Source organism: Cherax quadricarinatus, chromosome 71 (assembly GCF_038502225.1).
Source record: "Cherax quadricarinatus isolate ZL_2023a chromosome 71, ASM3850222v1, whole genome shotgun sequence".
Classification (NCBI taxonomy): domain Eukaryota; kingdom Metazoa; phylum Arthropoda; class Malacostraca; order Decapoda; family Parastacidae; genus Cherax; species Cherax quadricarinatus.
The window spans coordinates 13,529,607-13,548,887 of NC_091362.1; the positions used below are offsets into that span (position 1 = coordinate 13,529,607).

Below are 19,281 nucleotides of genomic sequence, written 5' to 3' on the forward strand. Positions count from 1 at the left end.
TACTCATATTTTTTACTCTATATATAGCTATGTACATACAGTGCTTTGTTAGAGTAGGTGTTTATTAAATATCTATAAATGATAATGGGAGCCCTTTGATTGAACTTTGTATAGAAAGGGGTTTAGTTATAGGTAATACATATTTTAAGAAAAAGAGGATAAATAAGTATACAAGATATGATGTAGGACGAAATGACAGTAGTTTGTTGGATTATGTATTGGTAGATAAAAGACTGTTGAGTAGACTTCAGGATGTACATGTTTATAGAGGGGCCACAGATATATCAGATCACTTTCTAGTTGTAGCTACACTGAGAATAAAAGGTAGATGGGATACAAGGAGAATAGAAGTATCAGGGAAGAGAGAGGTGAAGGTTTATAAACTAAAAGAGGAGGCAGTTAGGGTAAGATATAAACAGCTATTGGAGGATAGATGGGCTAATGAGAGCATAGGCAATGGGGTCGAAGAGGTATGGGGTAGGTTTAAAAATGTAGTGTTAGAGTGTTCAGCAGAAGTTTGTGGTTACAGGAAAGTGGGTGCGGGAGGGAAGAGGAGCGATTGGTGGAATGATGATGTAAAGAGAGTAGTAAGGGAGAAAAAGTTAGCATATGAGAAGTTTTTACAAAGTAGAAGTGATGCAAGGAGGGAAGAGTATATGGAGAAAAAGAGAGAGGTTAAGAGAGTGGTGAAGCAATGTAAAAAGAGAGCAAATGAGAGAGTGGGTGAGATGTTATCAACAAATTTTGTTGAAAATAAGAAAAAGTTTTGGAGTGAGATTAACAAGTTAAGAAAGCCTAGAGAACAAATGGATTTGTCAGTTAAAAATAGGAGAGGAGAGTTATTAAATGGAGAGTTAGAGGTATTGGGAAGATGGAGGGAATATTTTGAGGAATTGTTAAATGTTGATGAAGATAGGGAAGCTGTGATTTCGTGTATAGGACAAGGAGGAATAACATCTTGTAGGAGTGAGGAAGAGCCAGTTGTGAGTGTGGGGGAAGTTCGTGAGGCAGTAGGTAAAATGAAAGGGGGTAAGGCAGCCGGGATTGATGGGATAAAGATAGAAATGTTAAAAGCAGGTGGGGATATAGTTTTGGAGTGGTTGGTGCAATTATTTAATAAATGTATGGAAGAGGGTAAGGTACCTTGGGATTGGCAGAGAGCATGCATAGTTCCTTTGTATAAAGGCAAAGGGGATAAAAGAGAGTGCAAAAATTATAGGGGGATAAGTCTGCTGAGTATACCTGGTAAAGTGTATGGTAGAGTTATTATTGAAAGAATTAAGAGTAAGACGGAGAATAGGATAGCAGATGAACAAGGAGGCTTTAGGAAAGGTAGGGGGTGTGTGGACCAGGTGTTTACAGTGAAACATATAAGTGAACAGTATTTAGATAAGGCTAAAGAGGTCTTTGTGGCATTTATGGATTTGGAAAAGGCGTATGACAGGGTGGATAGGGGGGCAATGTGGCAGATGTTGCAAGTGTATGGTGTAGGTGGGGGGTTACTGAAAGCAGTGAAGAGTTTTTACGAGGATAGTGAGGCTCAAGTTAGAGTATGTAAGAAAGAGGGAAATTTTTTCCCAGTAAAAGTAGGCCTTAGACAAGGATGTGTGATGTCACCGTGGTTGTTTAATATATTTATAGATGGGGTTGTAAGAGAAGTAAATGCGAGGGTCTTGGCAAGAGGCGTGGAGTTAAAAGATAAAGAATCACACACAAAGTGGGAGTTGTCACAGCTGCTCTTTGCTGATGACATTGTGCTCTTGGGAGATTCTGAAGAGAAGTTGCAGAGATTGGTGGATGAATTTGGTAGGGTGTGCAAAAGAAGAAAATTAAAGGTGAATACAGGAAAGAGTAAGGTTATGAGGATAAAAAGATTAGGTGATGAAAGATTGAATATCAGATTGGAGGGAGAGAGTATGGAGGAGGTGAATGTATTCAGATATTTGGGAGTGGACGTGTCAGCGGATGGGTCTATGAAAGATGAGGTGAATCATAGAATTGATGAGGGGAAAAGAGTGAGTGGTGCACTTAGGAGTCTGTGGAGACAAAGAACTTTGTCCTTGGAGGCAAAGAGGGGAATGTATGAGAGTATAGTTTTACCAACGCTCTTATATGGGTGTGAGGCATGGGTGATGAATGTTGCAGCGAGGAGAAGGCTGGAGGCAGTGGAGATGTCATGTCTGAGGGCAATGTGTGGTGTGAATATAATGCAGAGAATTCGTAGTTTGGAAGTTAGGAGGAGGTGCGGGATTACCAAAACTGTTGTCCAGAGGGCTGAGGAAGGGTTGTTGAGGTGGTTCGGACATGTAGAGAGAATGGAGCGAAACAGAATGACTTCAAGAGTGTATCAGTCTGTAGTGGAAGGAAGGCGGGGTAGGGGTCGGCCTGGGAAAGGTTGGAGAGAGGGGGTAAAGGAGGTTTTGTGTGCGAGGGGCTTGGACTTCCAGCAGGCATGCGTGAGCGTGTTTGATAGGAGTGAATGGAGACAAATGGTTTTTAATACTTGATGTGCTGTTGGAGTGTGAGCAAAGTAACATTTATGATGGGGTTCAGGGAAACCGGCAGGCCGGACTTGAGTCCTGGAGATGGGAAGTACAGTGCCTGCGCTCTGAAGGAGGGGTGTTAATGTTGCAGTTTAAAAACTGTAGTGTAAAGCACCCTTCTGGCAAGACAGTGATGGAGTGAATGATGGTGAAAGTTTTTCTTTTTCGGGCCACCCTGCCTTGGTGGGAATCGGCCAGTGTGATAATATAATATAAAAATAATTCATCTAAGTACATAATGGATGTGACAAATAACATTATGAATAAATAAACATGTTTATGAAAAGTTCATCTTAGAAAAGTGAAAGGCATTAGTGCCGGTGCAGAATGAGATGATTTTTCATCACATCCACATTGTTTTACAGTTATTGTATAGGCTCAGGACATTATAACCACAATGGGAGCTCCTTCAGGTAACAGTGCATTATTAAATATCTTGTATTTTCCCATAAAACTGCAAGTCTGATGATAGAACTCTGTCCCTTGAAGGAGTGATATTGTGGGGGGGGGGGGCTGCCCTGGGTGACACCATCAAGGGGTGACACCATAGAGCCTCTAAAGAAGATGACACTAATGCCCAAAACAGTGCTGCAGCAACATAAGATAAAAATCCTACTTTTCTGTATAGCATCGTATATGATTACAGAGTACAAATAGGCCTATACAAGGAAAATCATTGATTTTGATGTGATAGATGATTTTGCAGGATTGATGGTAAGGGAATGTAAGATCAGATTCACTGAGATGCTACCTCTACTCAAGGTCAAATCAGGACAAGTATTTCTCTGATATTGCAATGTTTTTCTTTATTTTTCATTTTTTTTTTTTTTTTGCATTGTTGAAGACGAATAAATGTAAAATCTGTTGCCTGTACTCAAAGTGGTATTTGAGTTAATGTTTCCTCAATATTACTACAATTATTTATTTTATCATTATTAAAGTTGAGAAGTATTCTGCTGTTCGATTTATGGCCCTTAAACATTCTTGTTGCTAAACATTAGTCACTGGGCATGCAGTAGTGACGTAACTGGAGTTTACTCCCTCCATCTCCCACCGCCCTTGGATTTCATGGAGGTGACACCAAAGATGCCGCCTCGGGTGACACCAACCTTAGCAACGCTGCTGCCTTGAAGGTTATCCCATCACCTTGTATCTTTCATGTGTTGCTTGTACATTAGGCAAGAAAGAGTAGCCAGTGTTATGGCACTAGGTGCACATCACAATGACCTGGAGCACCAGAAATTTTAGGTAGTCAGTTTTGGTATTCATTGAAGTTGCTTCTTTGTAATATATCATAACTTACAATACTTTGGTTGACAGACATTATAGCGAAGATTTGTGGTATACCGTATTCTAGTAAAACTGTATCACATACTGGTATACATTAACCTAACTATTTAGGAAACTATCATCTCAAATGTTATGCAAGGCTTTATGGTAAAATCCTTCAAGGAAGGCACCTTAATGCCAGTGAAGGGCTCTTCATTTACGAAATTAAGACTTCCCTTCCCAGGTGCTGTATGACCCCAGTGGGTTTAGCATTTCCCCATTAATTTAATTCATTACAAGACATGGAATATAAGTTCTGTTATTAATTTTGACCATTTTTTTAGGTATCCAACCTACGAACTCAAGTAGAGGAACAGGAGACAAGTTTGAAAGCTCAAGAAGAGGAAGTAATGTCTAAGAGGCAAGAGTTGACAGACCTCAAAAATCAGGAGAACCAGCTAGAGGAGTGTGTGGCATCCCTGAAAAAAAGGATAGACGAGTTCAGTGTTACACAGCAAGATACACAGCTTCACATATCACAGGTATAGATTTTTTATATTATTTTGGTAGGGCTGTTTAAAAGGGATTCCAAGAAATCTGCCCTATCACTTTCATGAATTTCATCGATGTATCCTCCACAACGACTGATATTAATATAGTTATTTTTTTTTCGCATTGCTGTCTTCCTCCAGGGTAGGGTAATACAAAGGAAACAGTACATTCACCATCATTCATTCAGGCCTGCTGGATGTTCTAGTCCCTATAACTCAAAGCCTCTTTTACCCCTCTCCAACCATTCTTGGGGCATCCTGTTTACCTCTTACCTCCCGTACCAGATTTATACACCCACTTCTTCAACAATCCCTCTTTATCCTCTGCATTACCAAACCACCTTGGCATTTCTTCTTAGCCCTCTGAATTATACCCTAGCTGATACCACATCACTCTTTAGCTTCTACACTCCAAATTCTATGCATAATACTCGCACCACACATTGCTCTCAAACACTACCTCTGTTTCTTCTATGATTCAAATTCATGTGTTCTTCTGTTTGCTCAAAACTTGTCTTGATCCAGGTAAGCATTTTCATTCACATCCCAGTCCTCCCACCCTCCCTTTCTTGTATTCATCTGTAAATTTTATATTGTCAATGCTATTTTTACTTTTCACGACTGAGAGAGAGTTAACAATAAAGCCTAAATTGGAATTCTTGAAAACTGTAATACAATTTAGTATGAAGAATCAAACAAAAACAATTTTTGAAAACATTTTGATTTTCAGCCTTCATCATGATTAAAATTAATGAGATTGAGTTTTTCCACATTAATAATCTTACTAAATGTAAACAAAAACATTTTTTGGAAATCTTAATTTGAATTGGTGGTTCATGTTTGTGGACTGACACGTGTTCCTTCTAATGTATTGCAGGTACGCATAAAGATTACAGAGTTGCAAGAACAGGAACGACACATGTCTGAAGTTCTATCATCATATGATTCTGCCATTTCCTCTGGCGATGCATCGTCCCTGTCAGAGTCCTCCCTTAGAGAAATCACTCCTACTTTCTCGGACCCTAGCTACCTCCACATAGGTCCGTCTCCAACAGTCAGCCCGAAGGTGAGTATCTTGATGCTGTAGGTAATGAAAAATAATTGTCTTCAGGATTTTCAAGAAAACCGAACTGTTCAAAGTTAATATAATGACAATTTTGTATTCTTGATATAAGGTTGAACATGCTCACCAAGTCTTTTAAGAATACAATGTGTGTGTAAACACTTGAACACAATTTTTAGATAAAAAGTGATGTTAAAGGATCGTGTTCTGAAATTTTTTTATCCTTTATTGGAGATAGGATCAAGTATTTTTTTTTTTTTTTATAATTCAGGAAAATGCACATGATGAGAATTTAATAAGTATGTCAAAAGTACATTGAATGAGATCTAGGTACTGTTTTAAAACTCGACAACAAATCCAACTCGTGTATTCAGAGTTGACATTTTGAAACATATTAAAGCTCTTGATCCAGTGTTTGCATAATTTTTTGGTTTGACAAATGGGCGTAAGCTGACAAATTGCAAGAGACTCTGGTAGTAGGGAATCTTTTTATTGTGATGTTCCACCCAAGGCAGGGCTTTAGGTATATAGGAATAAGCAAATACAGTGCCTAATACGGTAAATGAGCACCCTGAGGTCAGGCTCTGAGAAAGGTTAAAAGTGAGATAAGGGTGAAGTCAGGAGTGGTCAGGTATTGGTTAGACTAGAGGGCAGAGCTTAGTTAACAGTCATATAGGGCTTATTATATAAATTATGGGTAATATGAATAGGTTTAGCTAATACATACATTCAATTTTTGTGTTTGATGATATTGAAGTGATTTATGGCTGCTTCTAAAATTCTGTATTTCTTGTTCTCATGGTGTAACTGTTGTACTCTTCTCTATTTCATGATGTGAGAATATAGGTTGTAATGGACTGTGTATTGTTAGTGCAATCCATCCTACAGGACTGTTTGGTCTTGAAAATGTCTGAAGGTCTTTGCAAGTCTCTCAGAATTTTTCACATTCAATACATAATACAGTAGAACTTTGGCCTCAGTAAGTACTGATGGCAAAAAATTTTTTTAGGCTTAAAACACTCGCCAAAATGTTAGGATTATTTTACTAAGAAATTTTTTTTTTTTTTCGAATATTTTGCGTCATACAATGACAGCTTCAGAAAGGGGCCTGCAACAGTCAAAGGGTTAAACTGTCCAAACGTAGATCTACGTTTGCATGCATTGCGCTCTGAATGTAGATCTATGTTTTTTTACATAAGAATGTAAAATCGAACGTAGATCTACGTTCGGAGCACTATGTGTGTGAATGTAGATCTGTGTTTGGACAGCTTAAGGATTAACAAGTCGGCTGTCTCCCACTGAGACAGGGTGACCCAAAAAGAAAGAAAATCCCCAAAAAGCAACTACGTACCTTTATCATCATTCAACACTTTCACCTCTCTCACACATAATCACAGTTTTTGCAGAGGTGCTCAGAATACAACAGTTTAGAAACATACATATAAAGATACACAATATATCCCTCCAAACTGCCAATATCCCAAACCCCTCTTCTGAAGTGCAGGCATTGTACTTCCCATTTCCAGGACTTACGTCCGGCTATATAAAAATAACCGGTTTCCCCGAATCCCTTCACTAAATATTACCCTGCTCACATTCCAACAGCTCGTCAGGTCCCAAATACCGTTCGTCTCCATTCACTCCTATCTAACACGCTCACGCATGCTTTCTGGAAGTCCAAGCCCCTCGCCCACAAAACCTCCTTTACCCCCCTCCCTCCAACCTTTTCGAGGGCGACCCCTACCCCACCTTCCTTTCCCTACAGATTTATACGCTCTCCATGTCATTCTACTTTGATCCATTCTCTCTAAATGACCAAACCACCTCAACAACCTCTTCAGCCCTCTGACTAATACTTTTTTTTTTTTTAACTCCACACCTTCTCCTAATTTCCACACTCTGAATTTTCTGCATAATATTTACACCACACATTGCCCTTAGACAGGACATCTCCACTGCCTCCGACTGTCTCCTCGCTGCAGCATTTACAACCCAAAAAGCTCGACCTGATGAACTTGAAGACACCAGCAATCAACCTTTATAATATCTTTGATTTACTTCAAAAAATTTAGCTTTGAATAGCTTATTATTAAAAATTAATATCAAAAGTGAGGCAGTAACTTGGTTTACAGGATGATTTACAACTTTAATGCCACTTCTTTTTTTGATGTCAGGAATCACCGAAAGAGCCTGAGCCACCTCAACAGAACGGTTTACTTGACCAGGAGCCTGTCAGTGAGTATGAAATGATTTAGTTGACATTTTATAGTCTCTCTTGGTGACTGCAGTGGTATGAGCAGAGGGGTTATATGTACTGTTGGTCAAAGATTTTTTATAATAAAGCCACATTTACTATGTGCAGACTATGAAGAGGATGGAGAGAAAATATGTGCGAGTTCCTGGTTAAGTTGCATATGCATTGCTATCTATAGTTATCTTGTATTCAGTACAGTGGTCCCTCGTTCGTAATTAATCCGTTCCTGGAGCCGTTACTATAAACGAAATTTACGATTTACGAATCGATTTTCCCCATAAGAAATAATGTAAATACAATTAATCCGTTCCTGACACCCAGAAATATTAAAACAAAAAAATTTTTAACATGAAATATGCATGTAGTACATAAACAATACAATGGGAAATGATGAATGAAACATTAACAGCATAACACTTACCTTTATTGGAGATTCTTCTTAGTGTATGGGAGACTGGAGGAGGAGAGAGAGTGGATTGTTTATAGTTTGGAAGGGGAATCCCCTTCCATCAACACCTCAGGTACCATTTGCTTTTCTGGAGTTGCTTCTCTTCTCTGTTTCTTAATGCCACTGGGACCACCTTGAGAGTCACTGGAGTCCTGTCTCACAAAATAACTGTGGAGAGAGCTCTGTTTCTGGCATCTCTTTAACACTTCCCTAAAATGGCCCAAGACTTTGTCACTGTACATGTTGCCAACCTGGCTTGCAACAACCTTGTTAGGGTGATGTTTCTCCATAAAGCTTTCCATCTTACCCCACATAGTAAAAATCTCTTCAATTTCTGAAGAAGGCACCTTCTTCCATCTCTCTTCCTCCTCCTCTGCAGCAAGATTCTGAGCTGCGATGTGTTGCTCTTCCTGCTGAAGCTCTTGCAGCTCCTCAGTGGTGAGCTCTTCATTGTGGTCTTCCACCAATTCTTCAACATCCTCCAAACTCACATCCAACCCCATGGAACTCCCCAGTGCCACAATTGATTTTAAAACAGACATAGGCTCATTAGGGTCAGTCCCAAATTCTTTAAAATCCCTCTTGTCGACACAATCTGGCCACAATTTTCTCCAGGCAGAGTTTAAAGTCCTGGTAGTCACTCCCTCCCAAGCCATACCTATAAGGGTTATGCAGTGGAGGATGCTGAAGTGTTCTCTCCAAAATTCCCTTAGGGTCAAGTGAGTGTCTGTGGTCACAGTCAAGCACCTGTGAAACATTGCTTTTATGTAGAGTTTTTTAAAGTTTGCAATAACCTGCTGGGCCATGGGTTGGAGGAGAGGAGTGGTATTCGGGGGCAAGAACTTAACTGTGATGAACCCAAACTCCTCGAAAATTAGGTCATCCAAGTTTGGAGGATGAGCAGGTGCATTGTCCATTACTAGCAGGCACTTGAGATCCAATTTCTTTTCCAGGAGATACTCCTTCACACTAGGGCCAAACACTTCATTGAACCACTCGACGAAAATTTCCCTCGTGACCCATGCCTTACTATTAGATTTCCAAAACACACACAATTTACTCTTCATAACATTGTTTTTCCTGAACACTCTGGGATTTTCAGAATGGTACACTAGTAATGGCTTCACTTTGAAATCCCCACTAGCATTAGCACAGAACATTAGCGTCAGCCTGTCTTTCATAGGCTTGTGTCCTGGCATTGCCTTTTCCTCTTGTGTAATGAAGGTCCTCTTTGGCATTTTCTTCCAAAAGAGGCCTGTTTCGTCACAATTGAACACTTGTTCAGGTTTCGGTCCTTCAGCCTCTATGTACTCCTGGAATTCAAGCACATATTTTTCAGCCGCCTTGTGGTCCGAATTGGCAGCCTCACCATGCCTTACCACACTGTGTATGCCAGTACGGTTCTTAAATCTCTCAAACCAGCCTTTGCTGGCCTTAAATTCACTCACTTCACCACTATTTGCAGGCAATTTCTTTACCAAATCTTCATGCAACTGCCTAGCCTTTTCACAAATAAACGAAGTCATAAGAGTATCTCCTGCTAATTGTTTCTCATTTATCCACACCAATAATAACTTCTCAACCTCTTCCAGTACTGGTGATCTCATTTTTGTCAGCATAGTTACTCCCTTTGCAACAACAGCATCCTTTATTTCATTTTTCTTGGCCACTATGGAACATAAGGTTGTGTAGGGTTTCTTATGCATCCTGGACAGTTCGGCCACACTTGTACCACTTTCATATTGTTCAATGATGGTTTTCTTAAATTCAATCGTATTTCTCACCTTCTTTACCACAGGCTTGGCACTAGGAGCTTTCTTTGGAGCCATGGTAGCTTATTTAGTACTTGCAAGCACTAAAATAAATGGAATATTATGAAATATTTCGCTGGAGCACGTGAGGGGACCTTCGCTCACTGGTAAACAATGCCAGACTGGCTGCCGCCCTGGCTCACGCCGTGGGTACGCGTCCGGGACGAACTACGACTCGCGAGTCAACCTATGAGAAGCGAGTCCATGTTTATACGAAAATACCTCTATGATTGGCGAATTTTGCGATTGCCGGGAACTACGAAAAGCGGGGGATCATTGTATTTAGTTTGTTGTAAATGCTTTTCTAAATTTATAGTGGGTGTTCGTCTTTTTAAAATTTATAGTACAGTGGACCCCCGGTTAACGATATTTTTTCACTCCAGAAGTATGTTCAGGTGCCAGTACTGACCGAATTTGTTCCCATAAGGAATATTGTGAAGTAGATTAGTCCATTTCAGACCCCCAAACATACACGTACAAACGCACTTACAAAAATACACTTACATAATTGGTCGCATTCGGAGGTGATCGTTATGCGGGGGTCCACTGTATATAGAGCATGCACACACTGAATCCCATTCTAGTTCTACTACAGGAGAACTGTTTCTTTCTGGTTTCATAGATTGCAATTTTGGTTGTGTCTTTTAGTGATTTTAATGAAATCTAACTTTTCTGTTCTCTACTTCATAAGATACTTTTTTTTTTTTTTTTCAACAAGTCGGCCGTCTCCCACCAAGGCAGGGTGACCCAAAAAAGAAAGAAAATCCCCAAAAAGAAAATACTTTCATCATTCAACACTTTCACCACACTCACACATTATCACTGCTTTTGCAGAAGTGCTCAGAATACAACAGTTTAGAAGCATATACGTATAAAGATACACAACATATCCCTCCAAACTGCCAATATCCCAAACCCCTCCTTTAAAGTGCAGGCATTGTACTTCCCATTTCCAGGACTCAAGTCCGACTATATGAAAATAACCGGTTTCCCTGAATCCCTTCACTAAATATTACCCTGCTCACACTCCAACAGATCTTCAGGTCCCAAGTATCATTCGTCTCCATTCACTCCAATCTAATACGCTCATGCACGCTTGCTGGAAGTCCAAGCCCCTCGCCCACAAAACCTCCTTTACCCCCTTTCCAACCCTTTCGAGGACGACCCCTACCCCTCCTTCCTTCCCCTACAGATTTATATGCTTTCCATGTCATTCTACTTTGATCCATTCTCTCTAAATGACCAAACCACCTCAACAACCCCTCTTCTGCCCTCTGACTAATGCTTTTATTAACTCCACACCTTCTCCTAATTTCCACACTCCGAATTTTCTGCATAATATTTACACCACACATTGCCCTTAGACAGGACATCTCCACTGCCTCCAACCGTCTCCTCGCTGCTGCATTTACCACCCAAGCTTCACATCCATATAAGAGTGTTGATACTACTATACTTTCATACATTCCCTCCTTTTCCTCCATAGATAACATTTTTTGACTCCACATATACCTCAACGCACCACTCACCTTTTTTCCCTCATCAATTCTATGATTAACCTCATCCTTCATAAATCCATCCGCCGACACGTCTACTCCCAAGTATCTGAAAACATTCACTTCTTCCATACTCCTCCTCCCCAATTTGATATCCAATTTTTCTTTATCTAAATCATTTGATACCCTCATCACCTTACTCTTTTCTATGTTCACTTTCAACTCTCTACCTTTACACACATTCTCAAACTCATCCACTAACCTTTGCAATTTTTCTTTAGAATCTCCCATAAGCACAGTATCATCAGCAAAAAGTAACTGTGTCAATTCCCATTTTGAATTTGATTCCCCATAATTTAATCCCACCCCTGTCCCGAACACCCTAGCATTTACTTCTTTTACAACCCTATCTATAAATATATTAAACAACCATGATAACATTACACATCCCTGTCTAAGACCTACTTTTACCGTGAAGTATTCTCCCTCTCTTCTACACACCCTAACCTGAGCCTCACTATCCTCATAAAAGCTCTTTACAGCATTTAATAACTTACCACCTATTCCATATACTTGCAACATCTGCCACATTGCTCCTCTATCCACTCTATCATATGCCTTTTCTAAATCCATAAATGCAATAAAAACTTCCCTACCTTTATCTAAATACTGTTCACATATATTCACATATATTCACATAAGTGAATGCGAGGGTCTTGGCAAGAGGCGTGGAGTTAAAAGATAAAGAATCACACATAAAGTGGGAGTTGTCACAGTTGCGCTTTGCTGATGACACTGTGTTCTTGGGAGATTCTGAAGAGAAGTTGCAGAGATTGGTGGATGAATTTGGTAGGGTGTGCAAAAGAAGAAAATTAAAGGTGAATACAGGAAAGAGTAAGGTTATGAGGATAACAAAAAGATTAGGTGATGAAAGATTGGATATCAGATTGGAGGGAGAGAGTATGGAGGAGGTGAATGTATTCAGATATTTGGGAGTGGACGTGTCAGCGGATGGGTCTATGAAAGATAAAGTGAATCATAGAATTGATGAGGGAAAAAGGGTGAGTGGTGCACTTAGGAGTCTGTGGAGACAAAGAACTTTGTCCTTGGAGGCAAAGAGGGGAATGTATGAGAGTATAGTTTTACCAACGCTCTTATATGGGTGTGAAGCATGGGTGATGAATGTTGCAGCGAGGAGAAGGCTGGAGGCAGTGGAGATGTCATGTCTGAGGGCAATGTGTGGTGTGAATATAATGCAGAGAATTCGTAGTTTGGAAGTTAGGAGGAGGTGCGGGATTACCAAAACTGTTGTCCAGAGGGCTGAGGAAGGGTTGTTGAGGTGGTTCGGACATGTAGAGAGAATGGAGCGAAACAGAATGACTTCAAGAGTGTATCAGTCTGTAGTGGAAGGAAGGCGGGGTAGGGGTCGGCCTAGGAAAGGTTGGAGGGAGTGGGTAAAGGAGGTTTTGTGTGCGAGGGGCTTGGACTTCCAGCAGGCATGCGTGAGCGTGTTTGATAGGAGTGAATGGAGACAAATGGTTTTTAATACTTGATGTGCTGTTGGAGTGTGAGCAAAGTAACATTTATGAAGGGGTTCAGGGAAACCGGCAGGCCGGACTTGAGTCCTGGAGATGGGAAGTACAGTGCCTGCACTCTGAAGGAGGGGTGTAAATGTTGCAGTTTAAAAACTGTAGTGTAAAGCACCCTTCTGGCAAGACAGTGATGGAGTGAATGATGGTGAAAATTTTTCTTTTTCGGGCCACCCTGCCTTGGTGGGAATCGGCCAGTGTGATAATAAAAAAAATAAAATATATGCTTCAATGTAAACTCTTGATCTACACATCCCCTACCCACTCTGAAGCCTCCCTGCTCATCCGCAATCCTACATTCTGTCTTGCGTCTAATTCTTTCAATTATAACCCTACCGTATACTTTTCCTGGTATACTCAGTATATTTTATATCCTCTTCCTCCTGCATAACAATGGACAAGTGCCTTCAGTTTTTTTTATATAATGTTACTGTATGCAGTTACTAAAAAGAGGGAAATTTTAAGATTTGATTGTTTGTAATGTAGTACAGGTGTTAGTGAAGAACCAAGTGTTATAAATGAAAGAAAATTAGTTGTCCTAGTACGAAGTAAAATAATTTAAAAATTAGCAAGCAATTTTGAATGGGTAAGATTTCAGAAAGTTTTATTAAGTTGCATGTAACTAAAAAAAAAATGAGCTAAAGGAGTAATAATAATTAATTAAATATTGTGGAAGAAAAAAAGGTGGTATAAATATTTAAATTCAAGAAGAGGGTTAATTGAAGGCTTTTGGTAAAAAAAGATAGTAAAGCGGAGAACATTTGCATACTAAGTGTTTAACCCCTTTGCCTTATGTACCGTAGTTCTATGGGTTTGTAGTCCTGTCTGTGCCATAGAACTATTCGATGAGCTTGGCTCACTCGAATAAACAGTGAGCAGTAAATTTGGGCCTGAATGTGAGAGAATGGATAGGTGTGGTAACTGTGCACCATACAGAAAGAATCCTGCCCCATGCAGTGTATAATGGGGGGAAAAAAATGACTGTTTTTTAGGTTTAACTCTTTCAGGGTCCAGACCCTTGATCTGAAACTTGCCCACAGGGTCCAAGAATTTTTAAAGCATATTTGTTGTTATGAAATGGTAGAGAATCTTCTTCTGAAGGTAATAAAATAAGAAGTACGAAATTTGATGGAAAATTGACAAAATTACATTCTCGCAAATTTTGCTGCTTACGATATTTATGCATCGACGATTTTCCCACATTAACTCCCATTTTAGACCAATTACATTATTCCGTTCAACCAAATTGCTAGTACTACTTCTAGGAGGCCTGGTCTCAGACCGGGCCGCGTGGGCGTTGACCCCCGGAACTCTCTCCAGGTAAACTCCAGGTATTTTATCGATTGAGCACAAGAAATCGCCCAGTCGACTATTTCAACTACCCAATAAAGCGATTGGAAATTGGTAATTTGGCCAATTTCACACAAAGTTCGAAATAGGGTCCAGAATAAACAATGCAGGCATTCCTGGCACTAAAATAATATTTCCTATGTTTATTAGTTACATTTTGAGGCTTTACAAATGAATTCCATTTTGATTTTTTTATTCACGTAAAGAATTTTTATTCACACCAAAAAATAGAAGATTTACTGTTATGCAGTATTGTAATAATTGTATAAATATCAGTGCATTCGTGAATGCGCATTAGACCCACCAGCTGACATGTATTAGACATGTAGCATTTGTTTTGAACATCAGCAAAAACTGAACATTTCCTCTACTTTGAGCTCAGTTTCAAGCTGTTTTCAATACTAAAACCAATCAAAATCATCTCTATTTCTGTAATATATCCTTCATTGTATCAAATGAGCCCAAGAAACCACGAATACAACCGTAAAAAACATGAAAATGCACCACAAATCCTCTGTTTTAGTCCAAAAACACGGTCGCAGTTTTTTCTCACGCACTTCGTGCTGCAGGATTCGTTTTATACCACACAGATGCATTCTCTCGTATGTAGGCCCAGATTTACCTCTAACTGCTTATCTGAGCGAGCTGAGCTCATGATGTAGTACTACAGCTTGGACCCTGGTTTCAAAGCCGTAAAACTGTGACGAACCCTCAAAGGGTTAATAGCGACTTTGCAGTTTGTTTTCGAATGGTTTTTATATTGTATTCTTGGTACTAAAAGTGTGTGTTGTGTATGTGTTGTGTGTGTGCTGTGTGTGTGCTGTGTGTGTGCTGTGTGTGCGCTGTGTGTGTTGTGTGTGTGTGTGTGTGTACTCGCCTATTTGTAATGACCTATTTGTGGTTGCAGGGGTCGAATCATAGCTCCTGGCCCCGCCTCTTCACTGCTACTAGGTCCTCTCTCTCCCTGCTCCATGAGCTTTATCAAACCTCGTCTTAAAACTATGTATGGTTCCAGCCTCCACTACGTCACTTTCTAGGCTATTCCACTGCCTGACAACTCTATGGCTGAAGAAATGCTTCCTAACATTCCTTTGACTTGTGAGTCTTTTACTTCCAATTGTGACCCCTTGTTTCTGTGTCCCATCTCTGGAACATACTATCTTTGTCCACCTTGTCTATTCCATGCAGTATTTTATATGTCGTTATTATGTCTCCCCTGACCCTCCTGTCCTCCAGTGTCGTCAGGCCAATTTCCCTTAATCTTTCTTCGTAGGACAATCCTCTTAGCTCTGGAACTAGTCTTGTTGCAAACCTTTGCACTTTCTCTAATTTCTTGATATGCTTGACCAGGTGTGGATTCCAAACTTGTGCTGCATACTCCAGTATGGGCCTGACGTATATAGTGTACAGTCTTGAAGGATTCCTTACTGAGGTATCGGGGCGCTATCCTTAGGTTTGCCAGACGCCCGTATGCTGCAGCAGTTATCTGATTGATGTGCACCTCAATAGATGTGCTCAGTATTATACTCACCCCAAGATCTTTTTCCTTAGTTTGCAGTCTTTGGCCATCTAGGCTATACTCTGTCTGCAGTCTTTGCCCTTCCCCGTGTGTGTGCGCGCGTGCGCGTTTGTGTACTCGCCTAGTTGTGGTTGCTGGGGTCGAGTCAGCTCCTGACCCCACCTCTTCACTGGTCGTTACTAGGTCACACTACCTGCTCCATGAGCTTTATCATACCTGTGTTTAATTTTTTTTTTAACAGTGCCCACATCCCACAAAGGCAGCATGACCTAAAATGAAAAACTAAAGTTTTTCATTTTACATTTAATAATTTATCCAGGAGAAGGGGTTACTAGCCCCTTGCTCCAGGCTTTTTAGTCGCCTCCTATGACATGCATGGCTTATCGAGAAAGAATTCTTTTCCACTTTCCCATGGAGATGCTATTAATATGTCTAATTATTGTGTATTTATGAAGAGGACTTGTGATACCATATCAATGATAAAGATGATTTGTATTGCTTTTTCCAGGTAATCCTAAAGCCAAAGATACCTCATTCTCCGGGGCACATGATCCATTTGCTGCAGCTTTTGGTGGACAGCAAAATAATGTGAGTGTTTCATCATTCATGTATGCATGAGAATGATTAAAATTAATGCTAGATATTGAATTTCTGCTGTGATGGATTACTGAGAGGGGGTAATTAGTGTAAGCAGGAGCTGAGAGAGTAAATATAAAAAGTTAAGTTTCTTTCATTATGTAAACTGATGACAAAATACTATACATACATGTAGAATGCATTTACAGAATCATTCTGACAAAACATTATGGGAATGCAAATAAAAGACAACCCGGTTGTTGTTCTTGGTGAAGAATAGGTAAACCATTGTGGTAAATGTGGGCTTAGTGCAGTTTTGAACAGGCATGTAATGGCACATCATTTTTAAATTGACTGCACATGCAAGTATAATTGTATTGATTTTTTTTTTTCAGGTGGATGTATTTGGTAATTGGGAACAAAACCTGGCAGCAACTGAAAACAATCCACCACCAGCTGTTGACCCATTTGGGGGAGATTCCTTTGCCACACAAGCAAAGGTAGGGTTTGTGGAGTGCACTAGTACTCGACGCTAAATTGATTTGTCAGTCTTCTCTAAACAGAATTCCTAAAATATTTTTTTTTCCAACAAACCAGCCATATCCCACCAAGGTAGGGTGGCTCAAAAAGAAAAACAAAAATTTCTCTTTTTAAATTTAATAATTTTTATAGAAGGGGTTACTAGGCCCTTGCTCTCGGCATTTTAGTTGCCTCTTACAACACACACGGATTACGGAGGAAGAATTCTGTTCCACTTCCCCATGGAGATAAGAGGAAATAAACAAGAACAAGAACTAGAAAGAAAATAGAAGAAAACCCAGACGGGTGTGTATATGCTTGTACATGTATGTGTAGTGTGACCTAAGTGTAGGTAGAAGTAGCAAGACGTACCTGAAATCTTGCATGTTTAAGAGACAGAAAAAAGACACCAGCAATCCTACCATGTAAAACAATTACAGGATTCCGTTTTCACTCGGCAGGACGGTAGTACCTCCCTGGGCGGTTGCTGTAAAATGTACACCTACCATCCGACTTACGACCGAGTTCGGTTCCGAGAAACCGGTCGTAAGTCGAATTGGTGGTTAGTCAAACTTTACTACTGAATATCAACAAAATATTTTTGTAATGACTTTATTTTATTGTTTTATTTTGGTATTTCATGTTTTACTTTACTTTTTATGCTGTAAGTACTGTATTTTATACTGTAAGGTTTAGGATAAGCACTGTGTACAACACAAATAGTTGTTTATTTCCCAGAAATTTGGCATAAAAAACACGGTCATAAGTCGAGTGGTCGTAAGTTGGATGGTAGGTGTATTTTTTTTTTTTAACAAGTCGGCCGTCCCCACCGAGGCAGAGTGACCCAAGAAAAAAGAAAATCCCCAAAAAGAAAACTTTCATCATCATTCAACACTCTCACCTCACTCACACACAATCACTGTTTTTGCAGAGGTACTCAGAATACAACAGTTTAGAAGTACACATCATATCCCTCCTCCACAGGAGGAGATAGGGTGTGTCTTTTGTTCTTCTGAATTTATTTTCATTATGTTTCTTCTCGGTACTTTTTATTTTCATCTCTGTTCTTTAAAGAGATCAGAAAAGATTGAATATGTTACTTTAGATGTATGTAAATTAGTCTCCCACCTAGGCAAGGTGACACAAAAAGATAGAAAATCCCCGAAACAAAAATACTTTCATCATCATTCAACACTTTCACCTCACTCATATATAATCATTGTTTTTTGCAGAGGCACCCAGATACATCAGAGACATCCTTATCAACCTGCTATGGGTAGGGCATATAACACTATATAAATACAAAAAAATTAGTAAAAAAAATGTGAATTTAGTTTCTATGTAGTGAAAAACTTGATGTCCTGAAGCTTATTAATAGGCTGATGCAGTTTTGCATAGCATCAGAATATAGGAAGTGGCATAACTAAAGGTATAATTCAGAGGGCTGAGGAGTGGGTTGTGTTGGTAGTTTGTGTATTTAAGAGAGACTGGAATAGATTAGGATGACCATGAGGATGTATAAATCTGTGGTGGAAAGGAGGAGGAATAAAGGTCATCCTAGGAAAGGTTAGAGGGAGGAGATAATGAAGGGTTTACGGGCTTGAAGTTATAGAAGGCTTAGATTGGAATAAGTGGAGACAAGTGGATTTTAATGCTTAATTTGCTGTTGGAGTGTAAGGTAGGTAACATTATAAAAGGATTCATAATGTTACATAGAATTCTGGAGGTGGATAGTGTAGGGCATTCCCACCTCAATAAAGAAAAAGTAGGGGTGTTGCATTTCACAGGGTCATTTCAATTGTTATGTCTGCACTCTTCAGGCAAGACAATTATGGAATGAGTGATGGTGAAGGTATTACCTTTTTTGGGCTCATCCTTCCTCAGTGGGAGACAGCTGGTGTGTTAAAAAAAAAAAAAAAAATACATGCTGGCACTCACTTGCCATGGGATTGCTGTAAGTGGCATTTGAAAGTGGCCATACACACACTTAACTGCCATAGTTGAGATGGCACTCAGTTAAGAACATTTTTCTATTAATTAGATTTTCGCATTTTTGGACTTGCAAATGTGTCGAGTAACAATTTTGAATATATTTTTGGTGTCTGAATTTGTTTGCCTGGCAGTCGAGTACTTTGTACAAATAAGCGTGTTCTGGTTAATAGAGTATTAATTGCATTCAAGCTTTTTCCTCATATCTTACTGAGAGAACTCGAGTGCACATGAATTGCCTTTCATAAATTATTACTGTAGTAATATTACTGCTGTATTAATTAAGGAATGTTTTTTCTCAATT

The 19,281-nt window shown here is 39.6% G+C and overlaps 1 protein-coding gene across 6 annotated transcripts in view; it reads left to right on the forward strand.

Moving 5' to 3' along the window:
* Positions 1–19,281, forward strand: part of Eps-15 (Epidermal growth factor receptor pathway substrate clone 15) — a 109,376-nt gene that overhangs the window by 52,229 nt on the left and 37,866 nt on the right. For all 6 annotated transcript variants that reach the window (XM_053793410.2, XM_053793405.2, XM_053793406.2 and 3 more), the window contains 5 exons: positions 4,157–4,354; positions 5,241–5,429; positions 7,601–7,661; positions 16,402–16,481; positions 16,865–16,969. In XM_053793410.2, coding sequence (XP_053649385.1) covers positions 4,157–4,354; positions 5,241–5,429; positions 7,601–7,661; positions 16,402–16,481; positions 16,865–16,969 — 633 coding nt within the window. The remainder of the gene's footprint in view (positions 1–4,156; positions 4,355–5,240; positions 5,430–7,600; positions 7,662–16,401; positions 16,482–16,864; positions 16,970–19,281) is intronic.